The 22,409-nt window shown below is 34.2% G+C and overlaps 1 protein-coding gene across 2 annotated transcripts in view; it reads left to right on the plus strand.

Moving 5' to 3' along the window:
* LOC127838454 (hemicentin-1-like) overlaps positions 1 to 19,692 on the plus strand; it is a 55,835-nt gene extending 36,143 nt beyond the window's left edge. Inside the window, exons 1-9 of one of the 2 annotated variants that reach the window (XM_052366242.1) lie at positions 9,418 to 9,593; positions 10,495 to 10,607; positions 11,067 to 11,129; positions 11,707 to 11,845; positions 12,716 to 12,856; positions 13,329 to 13,454; positions 15,126 to 15,277; positions 16,493 to 16,646; positions 16,927 to 19,692. In XM_052366242.1, coding sequence (XP_052222202.1) covers positions 9,560 to 9,593; positions 10,495 to 10,607; positions 11,067 to 11,129; positions 11,707 to 11,845; positions 12,716 to 12,856; positions 13,329 to 13,454; positions 15,126 to 15,277; positions 16,493 to 16,646; positions 16,927 to 16,952 — 948 coding nt within the window. In that variant the 5' untranslated portion in view covers positions 9,418 to 9,559 and the 3' untranslated portion in view covers positions 16,953 to 19,692. Of the gene's footprint in view, positions 1 to 9,417; positions 9,594 to 10,494; positions 10,608 to 11,066; positions 11,130 to 11,706; positions 11,846 to 12,715; positions 12,857 to 13,328; positions 13,455 to 15,125; positions 15,278 to 16,492; positions 16,647 to 16,926 lie in introns of those variants that run through there. The other variant, XM_052366243.1, reaches the window with a different exon arrangement.
* The last annotated feature ends 2,717 nt before the right edge of the window (positions 19,693 to 22,409 follow it).

Genomic DNA, 22,409 nt, shown 5'->3' on the forward strand with positions numbered 1-22,409 from the left:
CGTATACTGTATTATTCTGTTTTGTACATTACGTTCAATTCAAAATTGCTTTTAAGGAACGCTTTGTTTACACTTCCATTTGTAATACAAGGCTCCTTCCAACAAGAACTATCTACGAACAAGTTCGACTTGAAAGTTTTGATTGTTATGATTGACATGACTTATTGCCAGTTTGACTTGCGGGTATTAAATTGATATTATGGGCAGTTAACAGTTTATAGGTGTCTATCGTAACCGTTGTTTATTTTTGGTGCTTTCACTTCATAAACACTTATATTTGTTAAAGCTACATCAACATACTAAAACAATATCCCGGAAAGAGAAAAATAATGCATTTGAATATCAACCGTAGTTCGTTTGACAACTGATCACGCATGTACGATGTGAACCCAAATTGAGTTTAACTGCAGATTCGTTTATACGACACAAAGACACAATTTCGTTTTACGGATCATTTTGGCTTACAGGACTAGGTGAGTCACGTAACATATAGAATATAAAATATATATTTTTTATAAACAACTGGTAGCAAGATGAGTTGCAGATAATTGGTCAGTAACCACATTTTAACTTACTCTTTCGACCTGTTTGTTTATTTCTGCTCAATTAAACAGGAAAAAATGTCCATAATATCATTTTAATAAAAAATAAACGTTTGAAAACTTCCACCTTTTCTTGGAATTTGCAATTGAATTAAGTGACCGAACATATTGTCAAGTACACAGTGCAGTGTCATCCATATTATAATTGACTTGCAATAGAAAGTTCGGTTATGATGCCGATAATACATAAACATTATCATAAACCGATTCATATATAATTCATATTAAATAAACAATAGGTATGCTATATTGTAAATGGAATTAAAAACCATATGTGATTAAGATAAATGTTGATAAATGTTAAATGCTGTTGGTAAAAAAGTATTAAATATTATTGACACAATTTCAAATAAATATTCTTAAAAAGTATATTTCATAAATTTAGTAACACTTCAAAACTACACACAGAGATTTAAGAAATACCCAACGCGGATCTTATCAGGTTTTGAACGAGAAGGTTTAATTGCGGTTCCATTTTTGAATGCTATTTGTATGAAGCATCCTTTATAATCAATAAATTTCAGTACTACTGTTTTGTATTTGTAAATCGTTCACGTGTTCTGTAGTTTCAGGAAATGTGTTTGGAATTGTTAAATATGTTATGAGGTTAATAACAGTTGTGAATTTAAAAGTGTGGTATGTTTTTACATCAGGAAACTTTCCTTGCATATATATAGGTTAATAACAGTTGTGAATTTAAAAGTGTGGTATGTTTTAACATCAGGTAACGTTCCTTGCATATATATATATGTGAGTGTGTGAGCAACCACAAACACAGACATACAAACAGACATACATATTCCAATTGGAGACTTCGGCGTGTGCGCCTAGATGCAGAATGAAGCAAATATACTATGAAATCCCCATCCCTAGAAAAGATGGTTCATTCATAGCTATATACCCCACCCTTACACCGCCACAAATCTTAACGTGGGAACAATTTAACATATCTGTGTATCTGGTTGTTCACACATACATTTCTCCCTATATATAGATAATCGACTGTGAACGAGTATCTAATAAGATATCACGGAAAAAGGAAATGCCGTTGTTGTAAAATATAATTATCTCCCTCTATATCAACCGCCGACTTCGCCGACACCGCCGACGCGCCCCTTATGATAATTCTGATATTTGGGTGATACGTGTAGATATGATTGTTACGTGAATATAATAAAATGGACAGAACGCTTCTCCTTAATATATTGTTTATCTCATGCTGGATGTTATGCAAATTCGCAAAAATATACGGGAAACCTTCCTCAAATTGTTTTTAAAGCAGCTGTAAAATCCTCGTGTCTGTTTTCTGTCAGTTGAAATATGCTAAGTCGACTAAAGCTTTTAAACGCGGATGCTCGATAAAGCTGGGTTCCCACTGCCGATCAAATCAACTCGATCAAGCCCGACCAAGCGGTCGGGTACTGGTCTGGTTCGATTGGCATGAGTGGTCGGGGCGGTCGGGTAGGTCGGCGTTGGTCGGGCTTCCTACCCGATATTAAAAAAATGTCAAAAAATATCGAGTAGCTGTCGAGTAGGAAATGGATCGAAAAGCGCTCGGGAAGTGGTCGTGTATTAGTCGTGTAGAAGATCGAGTTGATCGTGAAGCAATCGTGTGGCGATCGGATTAACATCTTTTACACGATCTGTACCCGATCCGCTCGACCTCTACCCGAGTTTTTTTAGATCGCAACACGATCCACTCGACCTCTATTCGTTTTGGTGTACTGATTCACAAGACTGCTACCCGACGGCTTCTCGACCGTACACGATCACTTCCCGATTGGTATTCGACCATACACGAGCTCATGTCACTAAAACAAGACTCATTTGCAAAACGTCTTGCTTGTCTCTCTCATAACCTTCTTAGAATCGGACTGTAGTAAGACCATCACGATCTGGTCGTGTGAAGATCTGATGGTGATCGATGTCCACTTGGTCGAGTTGCGATCGTATAGGGCTCGCGTATAGGTCGAGATCATCGAGCGAAAATCGAAAAGATGGTTTTGTGGACGTCGTGAATGAGTCGTGTGGGGATCGTGTGTTATCGACAAGAGACCGAGAAGAAGTCGTGAATAAACTTTTTAGTCGAGCTTGGTCGGTTTTGGTCGGGAAAATTTCGGTGATCGGGATGATTGAGTTGATCGGATCGGCAGTGGGAACCCACCTTAAGCGAAAGTTCTATAGATAAAACGGCTTACTATGTATCAATGTTTCAGTTTGTTAATAAAATAAAAAAAAAACACGTTTAAAAATTATAACTTGAAAATTGGCATATCCAAAACTGTAAAATAGTAATTACAATTGCTTAAATCATTCTACCCAGTAAGGAAATGACGGGTAATTTAAACAAAGATTTGTGGTACGTTTTGTCAGATTTAACTAGACTTTCTGAATTTATATGAAATAGCTTATCAATATTAAAATTTAGAGAGTTGATTTTGTTCTTTCAGTTTAAATATGAACTTTCAAACGCAGTATTATAAAGAAATGCATATTATATATGTCTATAAAGAAATAGTAAAGGTCACTGCGAGCCTTTCTCGTGTATGTTTAGTCCGAATGCTTGGCCAGATAATGTTATCATGCTAACTTGGAGGTGAGTGTACTGCAAAGAGACACTTAGTTATCAGTTCATCAATTAACATCATTAAGCATACATCAAATAGAACCTAAACAAAAACGAACACTGTTAAACATAATGGTTTATATAAGTTTGCATTTTAATGCACATTCGTCATCTTTACATTCACTCGACAAACAAGGATAGTAAGGCTGTTTAAATACATTATTTAAAGTCTTATTTTAAATATGTGATATTTAAAGTTATGTTGGCGCTATAGTATATTGTTTCTTTAAGCCATTTGCTTCCAAAAGTTCGCAATATATCTACTTCAGAGGAAGTTGACACGTCTTGCCACTAACAGATTAAGTCGTCGCTTCTTGTTTTAAGTACTATTATGCATTCAATCATAGTTAATTCTGCGTTTAAGTCGGATATTTAATAAAAACAAAAATAACACACAAACTAAACAATTAAACGCGTAATCGTTAGTTCTTCAATATTTAATGCATCTATCCACGGCGTTAAAAGGCCTAGAAACACTTTCAAACAAAGATTAGCAGCGTAAAGCATACAAATAATATTTTATGCAATACTTTGTATTTGATGCTGTTTGTGTTGCAACTATAGTGCTTTTTCGACATAGTATAAAATATTAACTTTGTCAAGATGTATTCATTCATAAAACAATAGTTTTATTATACATCAACACGTGGTTTGATCATTCTCAAGCAATGCTATTGGAATTTTAAATATGAGAGACAGCCATACAGACAGTATATTTTGACTTGTATAAATGTACAACAATACATTATAAAAACAGTTAAGTTTGTCAATTGTGGTAGGACAAAGTTGTATACATATTAACAAATATGAAGAGACGAAGTGAGATTAAACCCTTAAACAATTTTAAGATAAATTTAATTATTTCCGGCATAAACAGCTACACATTCACAGACATTGCATGGTTAAGCATTATATATGAAAGCAGTAAAACATTTAATCTCCTCCAAGCGAACTTTTTAAAGTGTGAGTTGTATCTCGTTTAATGAATTACAGTATTTTGCTATTCAGGCTAATAGATAAAACACAATCACGTAGTTTTATTACCGTAACTGGAGGGCCATACGTGTTTGGCCCGTTGCCTGTACAATTCGGAACGAACCACTTAATAGCCCATTTCACTCCGAGTAGTCACAAATATTTACGATTTCAGCCGATAAGACTCCGAACAGGTAACTGGCTGACCAATGAAATGCTGGAGTAAAATGTACAATTAGTCTATTAATAGTAGCAATATTTGTAAATTCGTGGCGGATATTTTACTGATAAATAGAGAATACACCGGAGAAAATGCCGCACGTGAGCCATGTGAAAAGTTGTAAGAATATGGGCGGTGGTGGAAACGATGTTAATAGAGAATACTATTTGAATTTCGGATAAATATCAAGTTTATCATGCGAGACTTAGAACCGATGTACCAACGCGAGGCTTGCAGAGTGTTTAATAACATGGTTCGAGCCGAGCATGATAAACTTGATCATTATCCAAAACTCTCATAATATTCTATTTATCCTATTATTTCCTCCTTATTTCCAGTAATAATTATCAAATCGCATTTTTGAACGATTTTGAGTTTCCGTAGTTGACAAAAACAGATTCTCCAATTTTTGGAAAATCCCAATTCTGATCTAAAAATAGCCATAGAATAAACCGCATGTTTATACGATCGATGTAAACAGCTCGTATGAAACTTCCCTGATTGAACGAAAGTCCGAATGTATGTTGAGAAAGTAACTTATTATTGACGATATATTAAATTGTTAAGCGATTGTGGAAAACTAATTAGAAGTAGCGTCTGTCTTCACGGTTACATTATCATCACCTCGCTTAGATGTTTTATAAGCCAAGTAAACAATATGGAATTGTTACGTGTAATTCAAAAAGTAAATTCTCTTTTAATAAATGATTGATTAAGCATAATTAAAACATTTGATATTTTAGGAGCATGTCTTATAAGTTCCTGCATATAAATTCGGCTCGTTTCTATGGCAGTGAAGGGGAAATTCATACTCGTTAATCTTCATTCATTACAGAGGGCATTCGGTATGCTTTCTCAAACTCGAAGTTAATCTGGTAACGTCGGTAGTTTCCAAATAATACATTTCCGTATTTTGGGCAAGGAGGCGCTTTGCTCGCCATTATATATTGGCTTGCAGGTTGAAGAAAGGAGTCAGTAGCTGTCCGGTTAGCGCAGTGGTTTGTTCATGCGCTTCTCACGTCTGCGACACGGGCTCAATCCCCTTTTCCTGTGTATTTGAGATTGATCGGTTGTCACCGTACCGAACAGGTGCGTTCCCTGTGGGAACACACATAGCATAAGACCACAGCACAATTGGATCAATATCTGTGACACAACTGAATAACTGGAAGTTGCAGTTGTACATCGAAATTCGTCCAAACTTTCGTTATTCTAGTAAGCAAATAAAGTGGGAGTGCTGGGAGAGACTCAGATACTTTACATAATGCGGCCTCTAGCCCGTAAACTTCGAAATACACACTCAGAAAGTAGTCAGTTCTCATGTGGATGCGATCGAGAAACATCCGTAGAAGACAGTTCAGTACTGTAAACGAATAGGTGTGGAACATGTGGGTGTTTACGTTGGCTGTAAGGCTCGGACGGTGCTACTCGGGCTGCAGAGTGCCTATTGCAAGTGCGGAGGTTCTTCAGAGGGTTGGAGTCTACAAACGTCGAACAAGGAAGTGGCTGAAGCTTCATTGAAGGCATTGTATGACGAAGCGTTAAAGGTTTATTGAACCTGAAAGATGTTGAGAGTAGATAATTTGTTAAAGGCAACGGCCCTCTGTTCGTCGCGTTTTAATATTTGTGGATACTCGAGTATTTTAAGTTTCGAATCACAAGGAAAAGGAAAATTAATTATTTGAATTGTTGTTTCGTAATTGGACTTCCAAGGGCTTTGGAATGCACACCGTAATTGTTATGCTGTGCAAAAAGCGTTCGGTGGCGGCCTTACGAAGTCGGCCCCGCGCTTAAAGTGCATGTGCTGTTCACCATATACAGACTCCATTGAAATCAACTTCAATTGTTCTTCTCACGAATGTTCCCAATCCAAGTGTTTTATGTTGCAAATCTAAGGAGTATTCCAAGACACAGATACTTACTTTCCACCAGCCACTGTTTCAAAAAGCCACATGTATAATTGAATCACACAGCCCACAAAGCGTACTAAAGGAAACATTTAACCGGGGCGTTTCACACTTATATGTGCTTTCTAGGGTGTATAACACATCTCATGTCCGGGTCACCCTGAATGAAGTAATACAAACAGTTTATGCTGTGAATTCAGTGGTATATATGTTGTCTGGGAAAACTGCACAACGTGCACTAAGAACGCATGTGCTCAATGGCAATGCGCTTACTTTTTTTATAGCTATCGTGTTCCATCCCAATAACGATGACACAGACTTTCAAAACATAACTCAATGTATATGGTACCGTGAAATAAATATGAGTGCGTTGTTAGAACGAGCTAATTGAGCTGAACAAACTTGTGACTGGCCTTTGAATGTAGTACTTTCAAAAAGATGATAATCTTTTTCATCAAAGCGTCTTTATCTTCTTTCATAAGCAAGTGCTTTTTGCATTAAAAGCACCCTGACGTGAAAGAAGCTTTCACAATTGGGGCCCATGGGACAATTGACTGAGGATAATCCGGCTGGTCTCTCCACTGATCGTGCTATAAAACAAGTATTGATGAGGTCATTAAAATTTCAGGATGCCCGATGAGAGGTTGGGGTTGGTTTTGTATATTATCATAGCGATGCAGTGGTAAGCAACACAATGTATAAGAACCTACGCTCTTATGTTAAGCGCCACGACGTAACGTGCATTTACGCGTTTTACGTCATATTATAGACGTCATAACGGTCATTGATAAAAACATTAATTGTACAACATTTGTGGACAACATCACAATCGAAAAACGTCAACGTCTTAGCATTCGTCATCGTATGTATGAGAATAAATCGGTAGAAAGACGCATGTTTCCATGATGATATGTTCCACATGAAGTAAATTACTTACACAGCGTATGAAACACGTGAGAAGCATAATCGATGCAAGGATGTGCAGAAATTCCAAAGATATGGAGTCTGTATAGTAATGTTTTTGAAACAAAAGCATCTTTGATTTAACAGAAAATAAACCTACAATTATTGCAAGTGGTGTTTTTCTTTTCGACAATAGTGGCCAGTCTAAAGAAGCTCAAAGTATACATTAGCAGATATGTGTTAGAAACAATGCACGTTTGAACCATTCTTGTCTGTCAAAAAAGACTGTTCACATATGGTTGTCATTAATGGGGGTCTCTTATTCACCGTCTCCTTTGGAAGGCTGGGCAGATATACAGCTATTTATGTCGCCTTAACGATTGTTATCTTTTACAGAAAGAAATATAGATTAAAATCTGGAAATTCTTTTAACCTAAAATATCTGCATCGGATGACCTACATGAGTCATTACTACTTAATTTTATTAAATGGTGACGTAATACGATATTTTGCTTGTCTTGGGATCCAGTGACGTCATATTAAAAAAAACCTAAACAAGTTTACGCTATATCTCCCGCGTTCTTAAATATATATCTGAAATGAAAATGGTATGCACCAATTATTAAATTTATTACAAATTTACCTTTATCAACAATAGAAAAATGATTTACTTGGCTTTAAGAAATATACAATAAACTATTAAATAGAAAATAGTATGAATAGCCTACATTATTGATTTCTACATGCACAACCTAAACAGTTTGTTTTGCAGAAAGCAATGCGACATTGCGACATTGTCCACGTCAACCACAACTATATAAGTGGGTCGATAAAAAACATTGTATAGTTGTTAATGTATTTTTAAGCTAAACATTTTATGTTAAAGATTGAACGGACAACTCTGAGAAGCGTTTGAAACTTAATTGTAAAACTTGAAATGTTTATGTAAACAATTCACCAAAACATGGAGTTATTTGAAAAACACTAGGAACTCTTCCGCTATTTGTGGCATGCAATTATGTCGAAAACACTTGATACAGAGGCAATCATTTGTTTAGTCATTGCGTTCTCAAGTGTAACAACTTAAGATAACATAATATATCGTACATATGATAACGAAATAGATAAACCATTTTAGTCTCGAACGTAGGTAGTATCACCGAGATACTTTTTGGTATTCTCTTAAGTGAACATGCGTTATTTATACATAATTTAGTAGATTCATTTATCAAAATAGTTTGTGTACACTAATTGATCAAGCCACGTAAGCTTTTCGCGTGGAAATCGTTTTATTAGTGTCATACCCTACAGTTTTAGAAATGTGAGCATCGTAATCAGAATTTGACAAAAATTATAAGAACTCCTGTTTTTTCGGCTGTTGAAGTATTTAATTTCCAATTTTCATCTGGTAAAGCTATTGTTTATTATTATTTTAACATTTAAATTTGAAATGCGTTTTTGAAAATTGCGCGCATATATACTATAAGATATCGGTGAAATATAAATCATATATTATTATATAGAACTCCAAATGCTGTTAGACAAGTTAGTAAACGACCCCAAATTTGCGTTAATTTTTATAAAGCATAGCACGTAACATTAATATACTATTATAGATTTGTATTTCTAAGACGTGATTTCATAACAATTTCAGTCCACAAAAAAACCTTACCTCCACTCATTCCGATTTACTTTGTGTTTTAAAACTTTGCTTCGCATTGAGCCCTCAACTTATAACCATTGAGAGCAGCGAACGACAAATATGCCAGATGATAGGCTAAAATCTTAATTAATATATACACAAGTAACAGCATCCATGTTCAATGTATATAATCGAGGGTTACATTTGTGTGTCCATTCGCTAGTCCTTCATTTAAGGGAAATGGGCGATTTTCTATGTAATAATACACGAAAATACATAGATCACAAACATAAACATGAATACGGCTATTGTCAATGCCGCGAATATGTCGATGGAAAATTTGGTATTTAAACTAGTGTAAGAGCAATCGGAATGTCACGCTGATAATAAATCACGAAGTACACAGTCAAGTGTAAAATATTCTCAAACTTTGCTTTCCATAAGTACTTTCATGCTTTAAGAACGTTTTCCTCATGTTTTAGTTTAATTTTTGTTTTGCCTTTTTAACAATACATTACAATAGCACATCATCAGTTTAACATCTCAAGTGTTCAGGAAGTTAACGCTTCTGTTAAGAGTTTGTAAACTTTCAAAGTATGTAGACTATATTCATAGCCTGATTATAAAATATACATTGATGACATTGTCTTGCGTGAAATGCAGATTTTAGTTAAATAAAAGGAAATGTGCTTTAGGGCGTGGATACAAATCATCATGCGTGAGTATATTATACATATATATGTGAATGCTTTTTGCAAATAATTACGAATCTTAAAATAAAATGAAAATGTTTTTCTAATATATATCATTCGTTTTTCCATGTTACCATGTTTGCACAACGATATCTGGAGGAAAGAAAACGATATGAAACTTTTGTATTGTCAGAAAATGTATTCATTTACTGAATTATATTATGTATACTACTGTGATAAAATAACAATGTCAGGCAAAACGTGAAATGAAAAGTTAGCCTTTGTCGGTTTAGGAATCCGCAAGAACAATCTCGCGCGCTCCATTCTATCCATTCTCTGGGCATAATTTTAAAGAAATATTTAACGAAACATTTATTATAAATGTTTTTTCGACAGCTATCGATTCAATTTCTTAATGTACAAACTTCGTTTAATTTTATTTATATTAATTGATATGGATCAAACATAAACGATTAATGATTTTCCCTTTCTTAGTCATGACCGTTAGTTTGTTTGATTGAATAATCATTAGTTGTAATTTCGATTTAAAATCCATGACACTTTTCCATTTGTAAAATTTTAAGGTTGCCAATCCCTGAACCCGCCAATTAAATAGTGTAAATCAAACTTATTCCAATGGATTTGTTTTCATATGACTGTGTTGCCCGAAAACAATGTAATTGTAAACACCAACAACTAAACTCATTATAATATACATATAATACATGTATTATATTTGATAATTTAATTCAATCTATAACCCAATTGATATTTGTTTTATATTTGGTTTTATATTCTTGGACTTGTGTGTTTTGATATTCGATACAAACTTATATTCACTGGCTAACAATACCTTCATATAGATAAGCAATCTTTTTTCGCTGATATAGTGTGGATTAATGACTTTGCAAATGCTCTACCGTTTAGACGTGCATATCGTTATGATGATGTCCGTCGTACCTACCAGCAACCTGCACATTCGTCGGGGAGAGTCCGCTTCATTGATTTGCGTGTTCCAAGAAGTGGATAAGACAACAACGGTATATAGTGGAAACTGTCTATCTGATTATAACCTCTCAGTACTGTTTTATGTGTAATCGTTGTCATACTTTATACTAGTGTCAACTTATTTTATTAAACAAATTAACAGCAGCAGATCAAATGAAAAGAGGGAATATTAGATTTAAATGTTTATTATGTACATTTGGAATATGTATTGCAACCCAAGAAGACGGCCACACACTTATTTATCATATGTTGAGATAAAGCTGTATACTTATATTAATCGTACTATATTTGTGTCGTAAACATACGTTACTATGCTTGCACATACAATCACGGGGTAATAGGTAATACAGTGTATGCGTCAAATACAGATTGTGTTATTATTCTATTCAAGAAGATAACAGGCCGGAGATACCATTTCAGAACAGTGCATCTTACATTGATATCTCAAAAATGACTATAATGGCGTATTTTTAGTGATTTCTGAATTTCAGATACGATGGAAGTCGGCGAAAGAGGGATTTCTTACGAGTGGAACAACGATTTACAACCATATAGTATATTGACCTTTTGCCTTTGAACTCTATGTGAATAGGTTACGTGCTTGAATTTTGTCTTAAGTCATACGTGTTTTTTTGTATATAATTAGTCCGAATTTTTGGCAATGTATTTATCTCGGTGCTAATTCTAAAATGAATGCAGTCATCATAGCTATTCTTAAATATAGACGTGCATAAAGTAAGTGAGATTAATCTAGGGTTGTCAAACTCATTCATAACCATATATATAGCTTACAACCATTAACCTGGCAATGACATTTAATTCATTTGTACGTATTTTCAATCTCTGTTAGCAGAAAACAAACATCATCAGTATGAATTAAATTAAAAAACAACACAAACAAACAAGCACTTAACACAACAAATAAGTTGAGTAGACTATGTTATTATAACATTTCTATTGTGTTACTTCATGTCGTCTACAGTTATATATGTTAGCGACAAATAATCATTACATCAGTTGTTTAAAATGTTATGTCATTACTCGTTGATCAAAAATCGATTAACTAGCGAAATCGTGTGACCGCTTTTAGTCGATCTAATCGAGATATAAACCTAGGGGTTACTTTTCCAGAACAATATTGAGGTCCAAAAGCCGACTCAACACGACTGGACCTTGATTATTAAGAAGGTTGACAACAGGTTTGCAGGAGTGTATACATGTGAGACAAACACTGGAAAGATAATCTCCAATTACACCTTGGAAATAGTCGGTATGACAATTTCATTGGCTACTAAGAAATTAATCGATAAATGGGTAGTGTAGTGTGATGTAATTTGTGATGTGATTTGATGTGATGCGATGCTATGTGATGTGATTTGATTTGATATGAGGTGTTGTAATGGAAAGCGATTCGATGTGATTTGATTTGATATGAGGTGATGTAATGCGTTGTGATGTGGTTTGGTGTTATTTGATGTGGTGTGTTGTGGTGTAGTTTGACAATCCTCACAGAAATTGTAAATGTATTTATATCACACTTATACAAACGGTACCAAAACGCGGACGCGCTGATGTTTCGAAAGATGCGTTTACCTCATTTGAAAACACGTATTGTCTATATTATATAATGCACAATTTATATTAAATAACACAAATATATAGTTAACACACTATAGTAAACAAACAAACAAACAATCATATATCATACGTTATTTGATATTGTTTTCGTATCATATTATATTTGTTCTCTTTGATTGTACATTAAACATTTCAAAATTTACTAATAACTTTCATTTTAACATTGTATCTTTACACGACCGTTCAATTGCAGCGAATCATGTTCTTGCAATACTATAACACAGTTGCTAAGGGAAAACATAAGTAGAACAACAACACTTTTTTCGATTATTTAGCATACATGAACATATTAAAATGCAAGTTAATACCATCAATATTGTCGATTTATTGAAATTTTGAATTGTGAAATGTTCAATCAAAAGTATAATTGTTTTTTGTTCATGCTGTAAATAGGGTTGGGGTGAATATTACAATACAATAATTTATTATTACTTGATTCGTAGTTAACTATATCCACATGTGAAGTAAATTATATTAAGGTAATGTTGGTGTGTGTTTTAAGATGGGCCTAGGATTAACCTAGATAATTCGTCAGACTCTCAGGAAACGTGCTCAGAAGGCAGCACGCATGAACTTTATTGCCACTTCAGGGGTAATCCTACGCCCACAGTACGTTGGTATCGTGGTTTAAAGAACGCCGTTGGTAAGAACTGACTTACGAGTATGGCTTTACAGACCTTACACTACTGTTAACGCTCCGACCTAGTTGCGTATACTAGTGTAAGTGAATTGTGCGAATATGCATTTAAAATAGATAAAATGCATGTTGACCTATTAAAACAAATAAGATAGATATAGATAGATATTTATATAATCTCTATTCCAATCGTAGTTACTATTATGAAGAGCATTATATCACATATTTCAGTGATGTGTTTCACAATCTTTGTTTTGCCAGTGATATAATTCGGGTTTCGCTAGCCATTTGTAGTCCGTGTGTATGGTGATATATTAATCACATTAATCACATTAATCACAATTGAAAACATGACAGGTAGATACGGGTTTAGCAAAATATCAATGTATCTTTTAATGTAAGAAATTGTGTTATTACGAAACATATAAGACAATATATTGCAATTGCATTTAAGTTTACTCCTTACTTGTCTTTCCAGACACGGGCATAACTGGTGAAATACTGCGGCTGCCGTCTGTGTCGCGCTACGCGTCTGACACGTACATTTGCGAAGGCAAGAACTTTGTTAACAGCCGCAACTACACGATCGACTTGCAAGTAAACTGTGAGTAGCAGCGATATTTAATGCTAGAAAATAAACTGGAGTTTACTGCGACACGTACGTCAAGTACCACAAAATGAAACATCGATGAACTTAATTGTACCTGTTAGTAATTACTATAGAACAATATGTTACAATATTACAATAAGGATCACATAATTATCTTCATCGCAAAACGATTGCAGATGTTATAACTTTATGATAAGCTTGACAGCCTATGCATATGTTTGTTAAATCTTAATGCGGAAAAAAACTTTCAGGAAATTGTTTTTGTTTATTTATATATAACATGACAATGACTTAGACCTTTCACTACTGAACTAGTCCCATACAGTTTTTTTTTAATTTCAATTCATTGTTAAACCGACTTTTGTTGGGAAAATAGTTGTTTTCCCAAGGAGAATATAAAAATACTTTTTTCGCACGATATCCCCGATAGTCGACTTTTCTACCCCATATTTTTCTGAGAGCACCTAGAGTGAAGGTTTAGACAATGTCTCTGACTATTTGATCAGTTTGATTTTGTCTTTTAGAGACAATTACACGCGCCTTCGCTAAGAAGGAGGTTCGAACTGGTTTAGTCTTAATTATCTTAATTCCCATTTTGAAAATCTAAATGAATATTAAAATGCAACTGCTTCAACAACTCTGCAAAACACAATTTATATGAAATAAAATAAGCAATTGTAATAAAGATTTCAAAATTAAGCTTATTGATTATCACGGTTTCCTACATAAACAACCGACTTAAGAACCCTATGTTTGTTATAAGTAATTATAATCAGTTTTATCACTTCTTTTGATCAATATGTACATCACAGGCAAAGTCTCTTTAAATTGTTTTGCGATTTTAATTGTTTGCAAAATTTTTGACAACCTTTATTTATTTCACACGTATAAAACCCGCTATTCACAAGTTTTTGACTGTAGGTATGAGGTGCAATGAATCGGTTCTGACCAGTTTACACAGATATAATTACGTATGGAATGACCCAATTTTGAGCCAAAGAATGACCGGTACTCGGCATTGAAGGAATTCCGGTCTTGAGGAGATATTTTACGCATTATTTTATAGAGGAAACAAATGGGCCGAACAATAAGTGTGGTTAAGCCAGGATTCCGGTATAGAGAGGATCCGGTTTAGAGGGTTTTCTCTCTAATACTTTAATGAGTTGGTTATATTGCCAAACTCAACAAACAACTGCTTAATAAATCCTTAATGTAAGAAGCAAATTACCAATTCAATGTAGATGTTATTATTTTATTTCGAAAAAAGAAGCTGAGTGTGATGATACTTTAATACTTTAGTATGCTACACATTTGGTAAACCTTGTGTTCTGATAAGTATACGATGCTTCCGCTCGCGGTAAACGCATAATATTATTTTGTTTTTGCACATTTGATAACAAATAGAAAAATACAGATATACATTATAGCAATGGACGAAACACGAAACGTCTATAGACATTAAGTTTTCCTCAGTGAATTTATGTATTTTCCAACACTTTGTTTACGCATAATATTCCTGCGTGTTCAGTTTTCAACGGTTGATATAGCATTTAACTGTCTTTAACTGTCAGCACAGATTTAATGTACATGCCTGAAAATAAAGCAATGCCTTGTGGTTAACGAGTCATCAGTCCATGCAATGGTTTGTGTTATTATGTTCTTCAGTTCCCGTGGAGGTTGATGTTATGGAAGAGGTTATCAAAGTACAAGTTGGCGCAGTTGTTTCCCTGGTATGTGCTGTGGAGGGACAGCCGATAAAAGAAGGATACTGGCGGGATCCGCAGGGCAAGACGATCATCTCCGGATGGAAATTTAATGTACTGTTCATTTATAGAAATACTTCACATTATGTTTCGCTACGAAATGTGTTAATAAGAAACATGATAATGTCTCACTACCATGTTTACATTATTTGAATTAATTAAAATAACAAACGAGGTGTGCATGTAAGATACCTACACACATGATTTCAGAGCAAACCTCTATCCAGACTCGAGTGATTGAACGGAAACGGGTTTGTCTATTTTAAGCAACAATGACCTTGACCTTGACCTTAACCAGACGGGTCCAAATTGTAATATCAAACTAGATTTCAGTGTAAGCTACCCCCTCTTGTTAGCTTGCGTAAACCACTTCCTTCCATTTTAAACAACAGGAACATTGATCATGACCGATAAGCCACAACTACAATCAACAACTAGGTATATATAGAATCTATCTTTATCCACAGCTCAGCGTGCTGTCAAATTAGCGCATTGATTGGTAAACGCATCTCTTACCCAGGCAATCCGGGTTAAATCCCCGTTTACGGAGCATGTGTGTTTATTTAGTGGTCACCATAGCGGACAGGTGGGGTTTCCTTCGGGTGTTTCGGTTTTCCCCAACTGCAAAATGCTGAATTTAAAATATTTTATTTAAAACTAAAAAGCTTTAAATTACAGCTATATTTGATCAATATCCTGACATCGTTAATGTAAAAAATGGTTTGTAAACAAAATTTGGTTAGAATGTTAGGCCACAATCCGGCTCCTGACATAATGTTGCCTCAGTCTCGGAAGGTCGTAATAAACTTCAAAATACACATCAGACGTTTAATAAAGATCAGTCAATGCAAAGTTATCGACCAGAGACAAGGTGTTCGTTTTCTCTGCTTGTCACACACCAATGCAATAACCAGTATGTATGAATTGTTTACATCAACAAGCATTTTATTCGGTATTTGATTGCGAAAAGTAAGCTCGATTTGTGAATATAAAAAATGCAGCTGTTGTATTGATCGTTGTAAAATAAAGAAAACAACACAACTGTTTTGGTGAATGAACTTGTACACATGCTTGTTCTCTCACCAGTTCTTTAAACGACGCGAACATCAAATCCCGAAAAGCTTTATATAACATGAATCAAATGTTGACTAGTAGTTGCAAATCTGGTTTCAGTTTTTTTAAACATAATACGCCGCTGGGTAATATGGATCGAATTCTGGTCAGACGGTTTAACAGACACATATATAACGGTGTTTCATTGTGCTATAGGTAACTGCTGAAAAAGACGGCGATTTCCCGGTTCAATATATAACAGCAACTTCCCAAGTTGGTGCATTACTGTCTACAGACTTTGGAGACTACACGTGTGTAGGAGAAGGGGACAGCAATTCCGCAAGTAAAGTGACTCGACTGGTGCAATCAGGTTAGTGGTTACATTGTATTACATGCATTAGTATTGCATTGCTTTTTATTTCACTATTAATAACTAGTTCTACTATATTTTTTGTTTAACAGTATCATTCAAGTTAAGTTTTATGGGCGCAACGAAACATGTGCGACGCACATTTGGTAATAATAAGTTTGTGCAACGTAGACGTAATGATAACTTGAGCGAATTTCAAACGATTACCATAGGTACATATTTCAATGAACACAAAGACAAACATCGTTTCGACTCTAACTTTGTTAAAATTATATTGCAGAGTCAGCGAGTGATGTGATCAACTAAAATTGAACAAAGAATTGTTTCCCTAGTCACTCGAAAACGTGTATACAGTGTTCATCTATATTCCTGCCTTGCAAACAAGGAACAACAACAAGCAATTATAAATTGAAATATTCTCATACATATATACATGGCTTAAAATATGCGGAAAAGAAATGCGATATTATAATAAAAGAGTATGTTTTATAGCAGCTTCGTTCAAATAGGTATACAAAATATATTTGTAATATGTGTACTATCATTATTTAAAAACGAAACGAATTGGTGATATACCCTTACTGTATTCATAATAATTTCGGTAATTGCTTAGCACAAGTACTTTTGAATTTGCAAAAGGATGGTTAGTATTGCCTTTCACATTTAACAATGAAATCAATTAAATAAACTCAGGTTTTTGAGTATTCCTACGTGATAAAAAGCCTGTACAACATAATTGTAATATCACGATTCTTTTATTCAGCGACAAATAAACAACTGACATCATGCATAAGTTTACGAGTCTACGGCTATAAATATTATACTTATTGTCAACATTGAATGTCGTGTAGATTTAGCTTACAATTTAGCACACACGAGTAAAGTGTTGCGTTGAAATTTGACGTATGAGACATAAGTTATCTCCCCGAAGATAAACAACAACAACTGAACAGGACTAATGCATCCTTTAAATGACAAAAGACAGTGTATACACAAATCTGCCATAACCCAGTTAATCACGTACAACGTTTTCAAGCATACAATATTGAAGAGTTTATCTACCAGTATGTGCATGCTGCAAAATGATATTATGTTTATAACGTAGATTATCTCTTGCATGTAGCTTGTCCTGTATGGCGTCCATTTTTGATTCAGTATTTGTATTCCTCGTTAATATGTATTTAACATAATAAACTAGCCGCCGAAAACAAATTCTTCTATTTATGGCGTTAAATGATAAAGTGTGTAACGATGTTTGCTTGCTTATTGCGATACAAATATGTATCTTGATTCTTTTTTGTAAAGGGGCAATTAGCTGTGTTGTAACTGAAATGCACTGTGTAGCGTTGTATACAAATATATACAGTCATACCTGGATTCAGCGGTCAGTCAAGGGAAATGACCAAAGTGACCGTTGTCCACAGGTGACCGTTGAAATCGGATCTCAATTTAAAGATGGTTGGTCAGTTGGTAGTATTGCTACGTCGTTACCCCCACCCAGTCGTTTGCATACAGTGTCAAACAAATGCTCATTGCTGTTAACTAAGCTAAGCCAATTTAATGCACGATTTATTAACGCACAATACAATACACGAGGTTCAGGTCTGGGAGGGGACTTATAGTATCCCTACTGAGAAGTACTGTTTTCCAAACAACTATATCGACTGATTGCATTTTGAAAATAGTTGTTGGCGTTCGTAAATGAGTTTAATGTGCGCTTTAATTAGGCATGAGGGGCAGACGGAATGAAAAAGGAAGTGGAGCTACATGTGTGATGTGCGGTCGGTGAATAACAACAAAAATCACGTCCGCTGGGTTGAAAGGAACATTTCCACATAGTATGAATATGGAAACAATTCTGCTACATTCAATTTTTAATTTTAGGAATTTGCGGATCATAGAATGGACTCGAGGTCTTTTGTGAAGAGTTATTTAAATAAGTATAGTAGTTATGGCGATGTAGACTTATTTCAGGAAACACCAACACCGATGTCGAAGAATACTCGTACGAATTTAATGAAAGTGCTCTGTAATGAAAGGTCGAGCTTAGAACTACTTTGTGTCATTTGCGATTTTAATTAAGGCATTTTGAGTCCTCTTTATTTGAATCCGTCATCTAGGCGAAATGCGAAAATCGTACCGTAAATAAAATATGACATCCTCGCCCTTTAATTTTTACTGAGGTGATGTGAATTCGCCTAAAATGCTGTGTAAGAATATAAATTCTGAATCTCTCCCAAGCAAAATAGTTCATGATGTAAGTTTTAACTAGTAAAATATAAAAAAATACCTGGGGCAAGGCCATGAATTATTTTTTAGATAATATTGGATATGGATACCTATGGCCAATGTTCGATTATAACTGTAGCTATGCACATATGTTAGAACAAAGAATCCGTGATCAATATATACATACTTTGTGCGAAATTGTTAGTTCACAAAGCAACTTATACTATTTTAACAAGTTTAAAACTGTTTTAAAATATGAAAAATATCCAAATGCAGTAGACCACGATAATTATAGAATCGCATTAACACAACTGAGACTATGTTCCCACCAGCTTGAGATCGAAACAGGTAGATTCAATAATGTTAATAGATTAAGAAGACTTCGTAAACTGTGTAACCTAAATGTAGTTGAATCGGAATTCCACTTTGTACTTTGTTGTCCCTTGTATCAAGATTCAAGACAAAATTATAATATCTCAAATGATTTTAATACACTGAATAAATTTATTAAGCGCTTATGTCGTCAACTGAAACAGGAGTGTTAAGACGCCTGGCAAAATTTGTATATTTTTCTATGAAACGACGTTCCCAAACCCTAGATTGTATTGCTTCTTAAGCTGTATTAATATGCATTTGTCAGAGGTATTCATGTATTTGTTTGTCTTTCGATATGTATTTGTTCATGAATATTTTGATATCATGCAATTTAAACTTAACATATTGTTTTACAATGACAATCGCTTTGTTATATTGTATTTGTAAATGGCCAAAGGCATGGATTATGCCGATTTGCCTAATAAAGTATAGTATTCATATATTGAATATTGTTCATTGACAATACATACACATAACAAAGGCTTATAGTAAGCCCGTGGTTCTAACAACGAATAACCTATAATTACCATGTGTGGGTGAGTGACGGACGGTATTTGATGACGTGAAATAAACTGCGACGTGGTTTAAAATGCATAACACATTGTCATGGTGTCTTTGTTACTAATGTAACTAAGGCTTTAATACAAAATCGAAACATTAAAATAGTCTTCACTGAATTTAATTTAATATTGTAGCATTATATATATATATATATATATATATATATATATATATATATATATATATATATATATATATATATATATATATATATATATACAGTACATACCTAGGTATTACATTTAATTGTATATTAAACAATGCATCCGCTTAATATTATCAAAATCAGACACATGTTTACACTATCAAAACAAAAGCTTAAGCATGATATGTATACACATTACAATATCGTACACTTTGTAGAGATTGATATGGTTAACATTGACATTATAAACGGAGTAAACTAATAAACACCTATATTGGATCTAATGTTTATAGTCATAAAATTTAATTAAATCGATTTTGTTTAGGAAATTAAATCTATTAGAGGTCAACGAAAAAGAAAACAGCAAACATGTGGTATAAACAGTAAACATATCATATCTTAGTGCACTAGTATATTAAAGGGGCCTTTTCACAGATTTTGGCATTTTTTTAACTTATTCATTAAATGCTTTATATTGATAAATGTAAACATTGGATCTTAAAAGCTCCAGTAAAAAATCAAGAAAAAAAATAAAAAAAGGAAAAGAACATTGCCCGGAGCAGGTTTCGAACCAGTGACCCCTGGAGTCCTGCCAGAGTCCTGAAGTAAAAACGCTTTAGCCTACTGAGCTATTCCGCCGAGTACACATTCTTGACGTATTTTATACCTTATATAAGCAATCTTCGTAGTTTCACAAAAATTAACGACAAAAACAGAACTCTCCAAATTATTCAATCGTTTCGCGTTGCAACGCTTTATAATTTTTAGGTTTTAAAATCGTCAAAAGATGCATATAATGGCTATACTAGAGCATGGTTAATGTTCAGTATTACTGTTTCCTCACAAATATCATAACTAAAACAAAAACTTACGAATCTGAAACAACTTTTTTCAATTTTGTCAATTTACCAAAGCGTGAAAAGATCCCTTTAAGAAATGATTGCATACGCTTAACGCAAATCCACATGGATTCCTAAAGCAATGCTGATTAAAACATAAGCGAAAACAACCTGGCATTCTAGGTTCGAAAAACTTCGGTTTACTGTTCATGAACTCATATAGAATTGCGGCAAGGTTGATAACAACATAAGAAACAGACTGGTATTCAAAGTACGAACATGAAATTCTAGAATACCTTCTGTTTGATCTTTATGATAGAAGTGCCCGAGCAAGTTTGTTATACTTTAAAGGTATCTTTTAACCCACGATACAACGTATAGATCATTGTAAAATTTGACGCGCCTGCGTTGCGGAACGTTTGGCACACCGATTTGTCCGCTTGTTGTTCAAGTGGTTAACTGCAACTTTGTAAATAGAAGTCTATCCCGCAAGTTTAAATGACGAGTGCAACCATGCGTGCTTTTAAGGGATTAGTATACGGGCAGACATAATGAAGTGTTCACTAATATTTTCACCACTTCTTGAGCATATGTGACAATGTTCCGCGTATTATCTTGATAACCTACACATTACCTCTCTATTCACACATTTCACTATTGTGAATTATAAAAAAAAAACAAGCACTGTTTCTATCTAATCAAACTGATTATGCTTTCCTTGCATTAAGACCTAAAGTCACTTGTTGTAGTTTATTTAATTTATTTAATTTGATATTTAATCTTATTCGAAGTAGTGTAGATAAGGGCATTCTTTTTCTTGCATTGTCTTTATTTATTTATTTGCGTACATTTTTTAAATGCTATATACATATTAACTATTAAGACAACAATACTTTCTAAGGAAATGGATTCATTACAGATTTATTAAACCTTATGTTTTCGATGTACTTAACATTATAGGTTTGAATTAAACACATATATACTGAAATAAGTGATCAAAATTCGAAAAAGGCGACGTGTTTTGCATAATAATCCACCTGCATTTTTGTCCATGTACAATAAAGTTTACAGTTTAGTGGTCGGCATTGAGACGTCTTAAAAGTGATGTTGTACTGGTATAATTGATGCCATGGGTTAATATTAGGATCTTGTATTATGCCATCCATATCTGCAACAGAACGGTTTCTTATCAAAACAATGTCAATTCAAAGTGTGTTGTACATGTTGCTGTTACATATTTATTGCTCGTAAGCGGCCCATATTGTATACACCGACTCATAAACCAGATCAACACTTCAAGTGAAACATTGGCAATCTTTAATGAAGAAAAATTAAGTGTAGTACACTTTACATTTTGTAAGTTTCAATTTGTCAAGGGGATTATCACATTTGAATGAGCCGTGCTCTGTGAAAATGGTACTTAATGCAGTCCGCATAGGCTAATCTGGTACAACACTTTCCGCATAAACTTGAGTGTTGATAAGAACCAAATGTCTTGTAACGAAAAATGTAAAAACGGAAAATGTCGTCCCTGATTAGCATGTGCGGACTGCGCAGGCTAACCTGGGACGACACTTTACGCACATGGATTAAACCCCCTTTTCACAGAGCAAG

Source organism: Dreissena polymorpha, chromosome 7, assembly GCF_020536995.1.
Source record: "Dreissena polymorpha isolate Duluth1 chromosome 7, UMN_Dpol_1.0, whole genome shotgun sequence".
Taxonomy (NCBI): Eukaryota; Metazoa; Mollusca; class Bivalvia; order Myida; family Dreissenidae; genus Dreissena; species Dreissena polymorpha.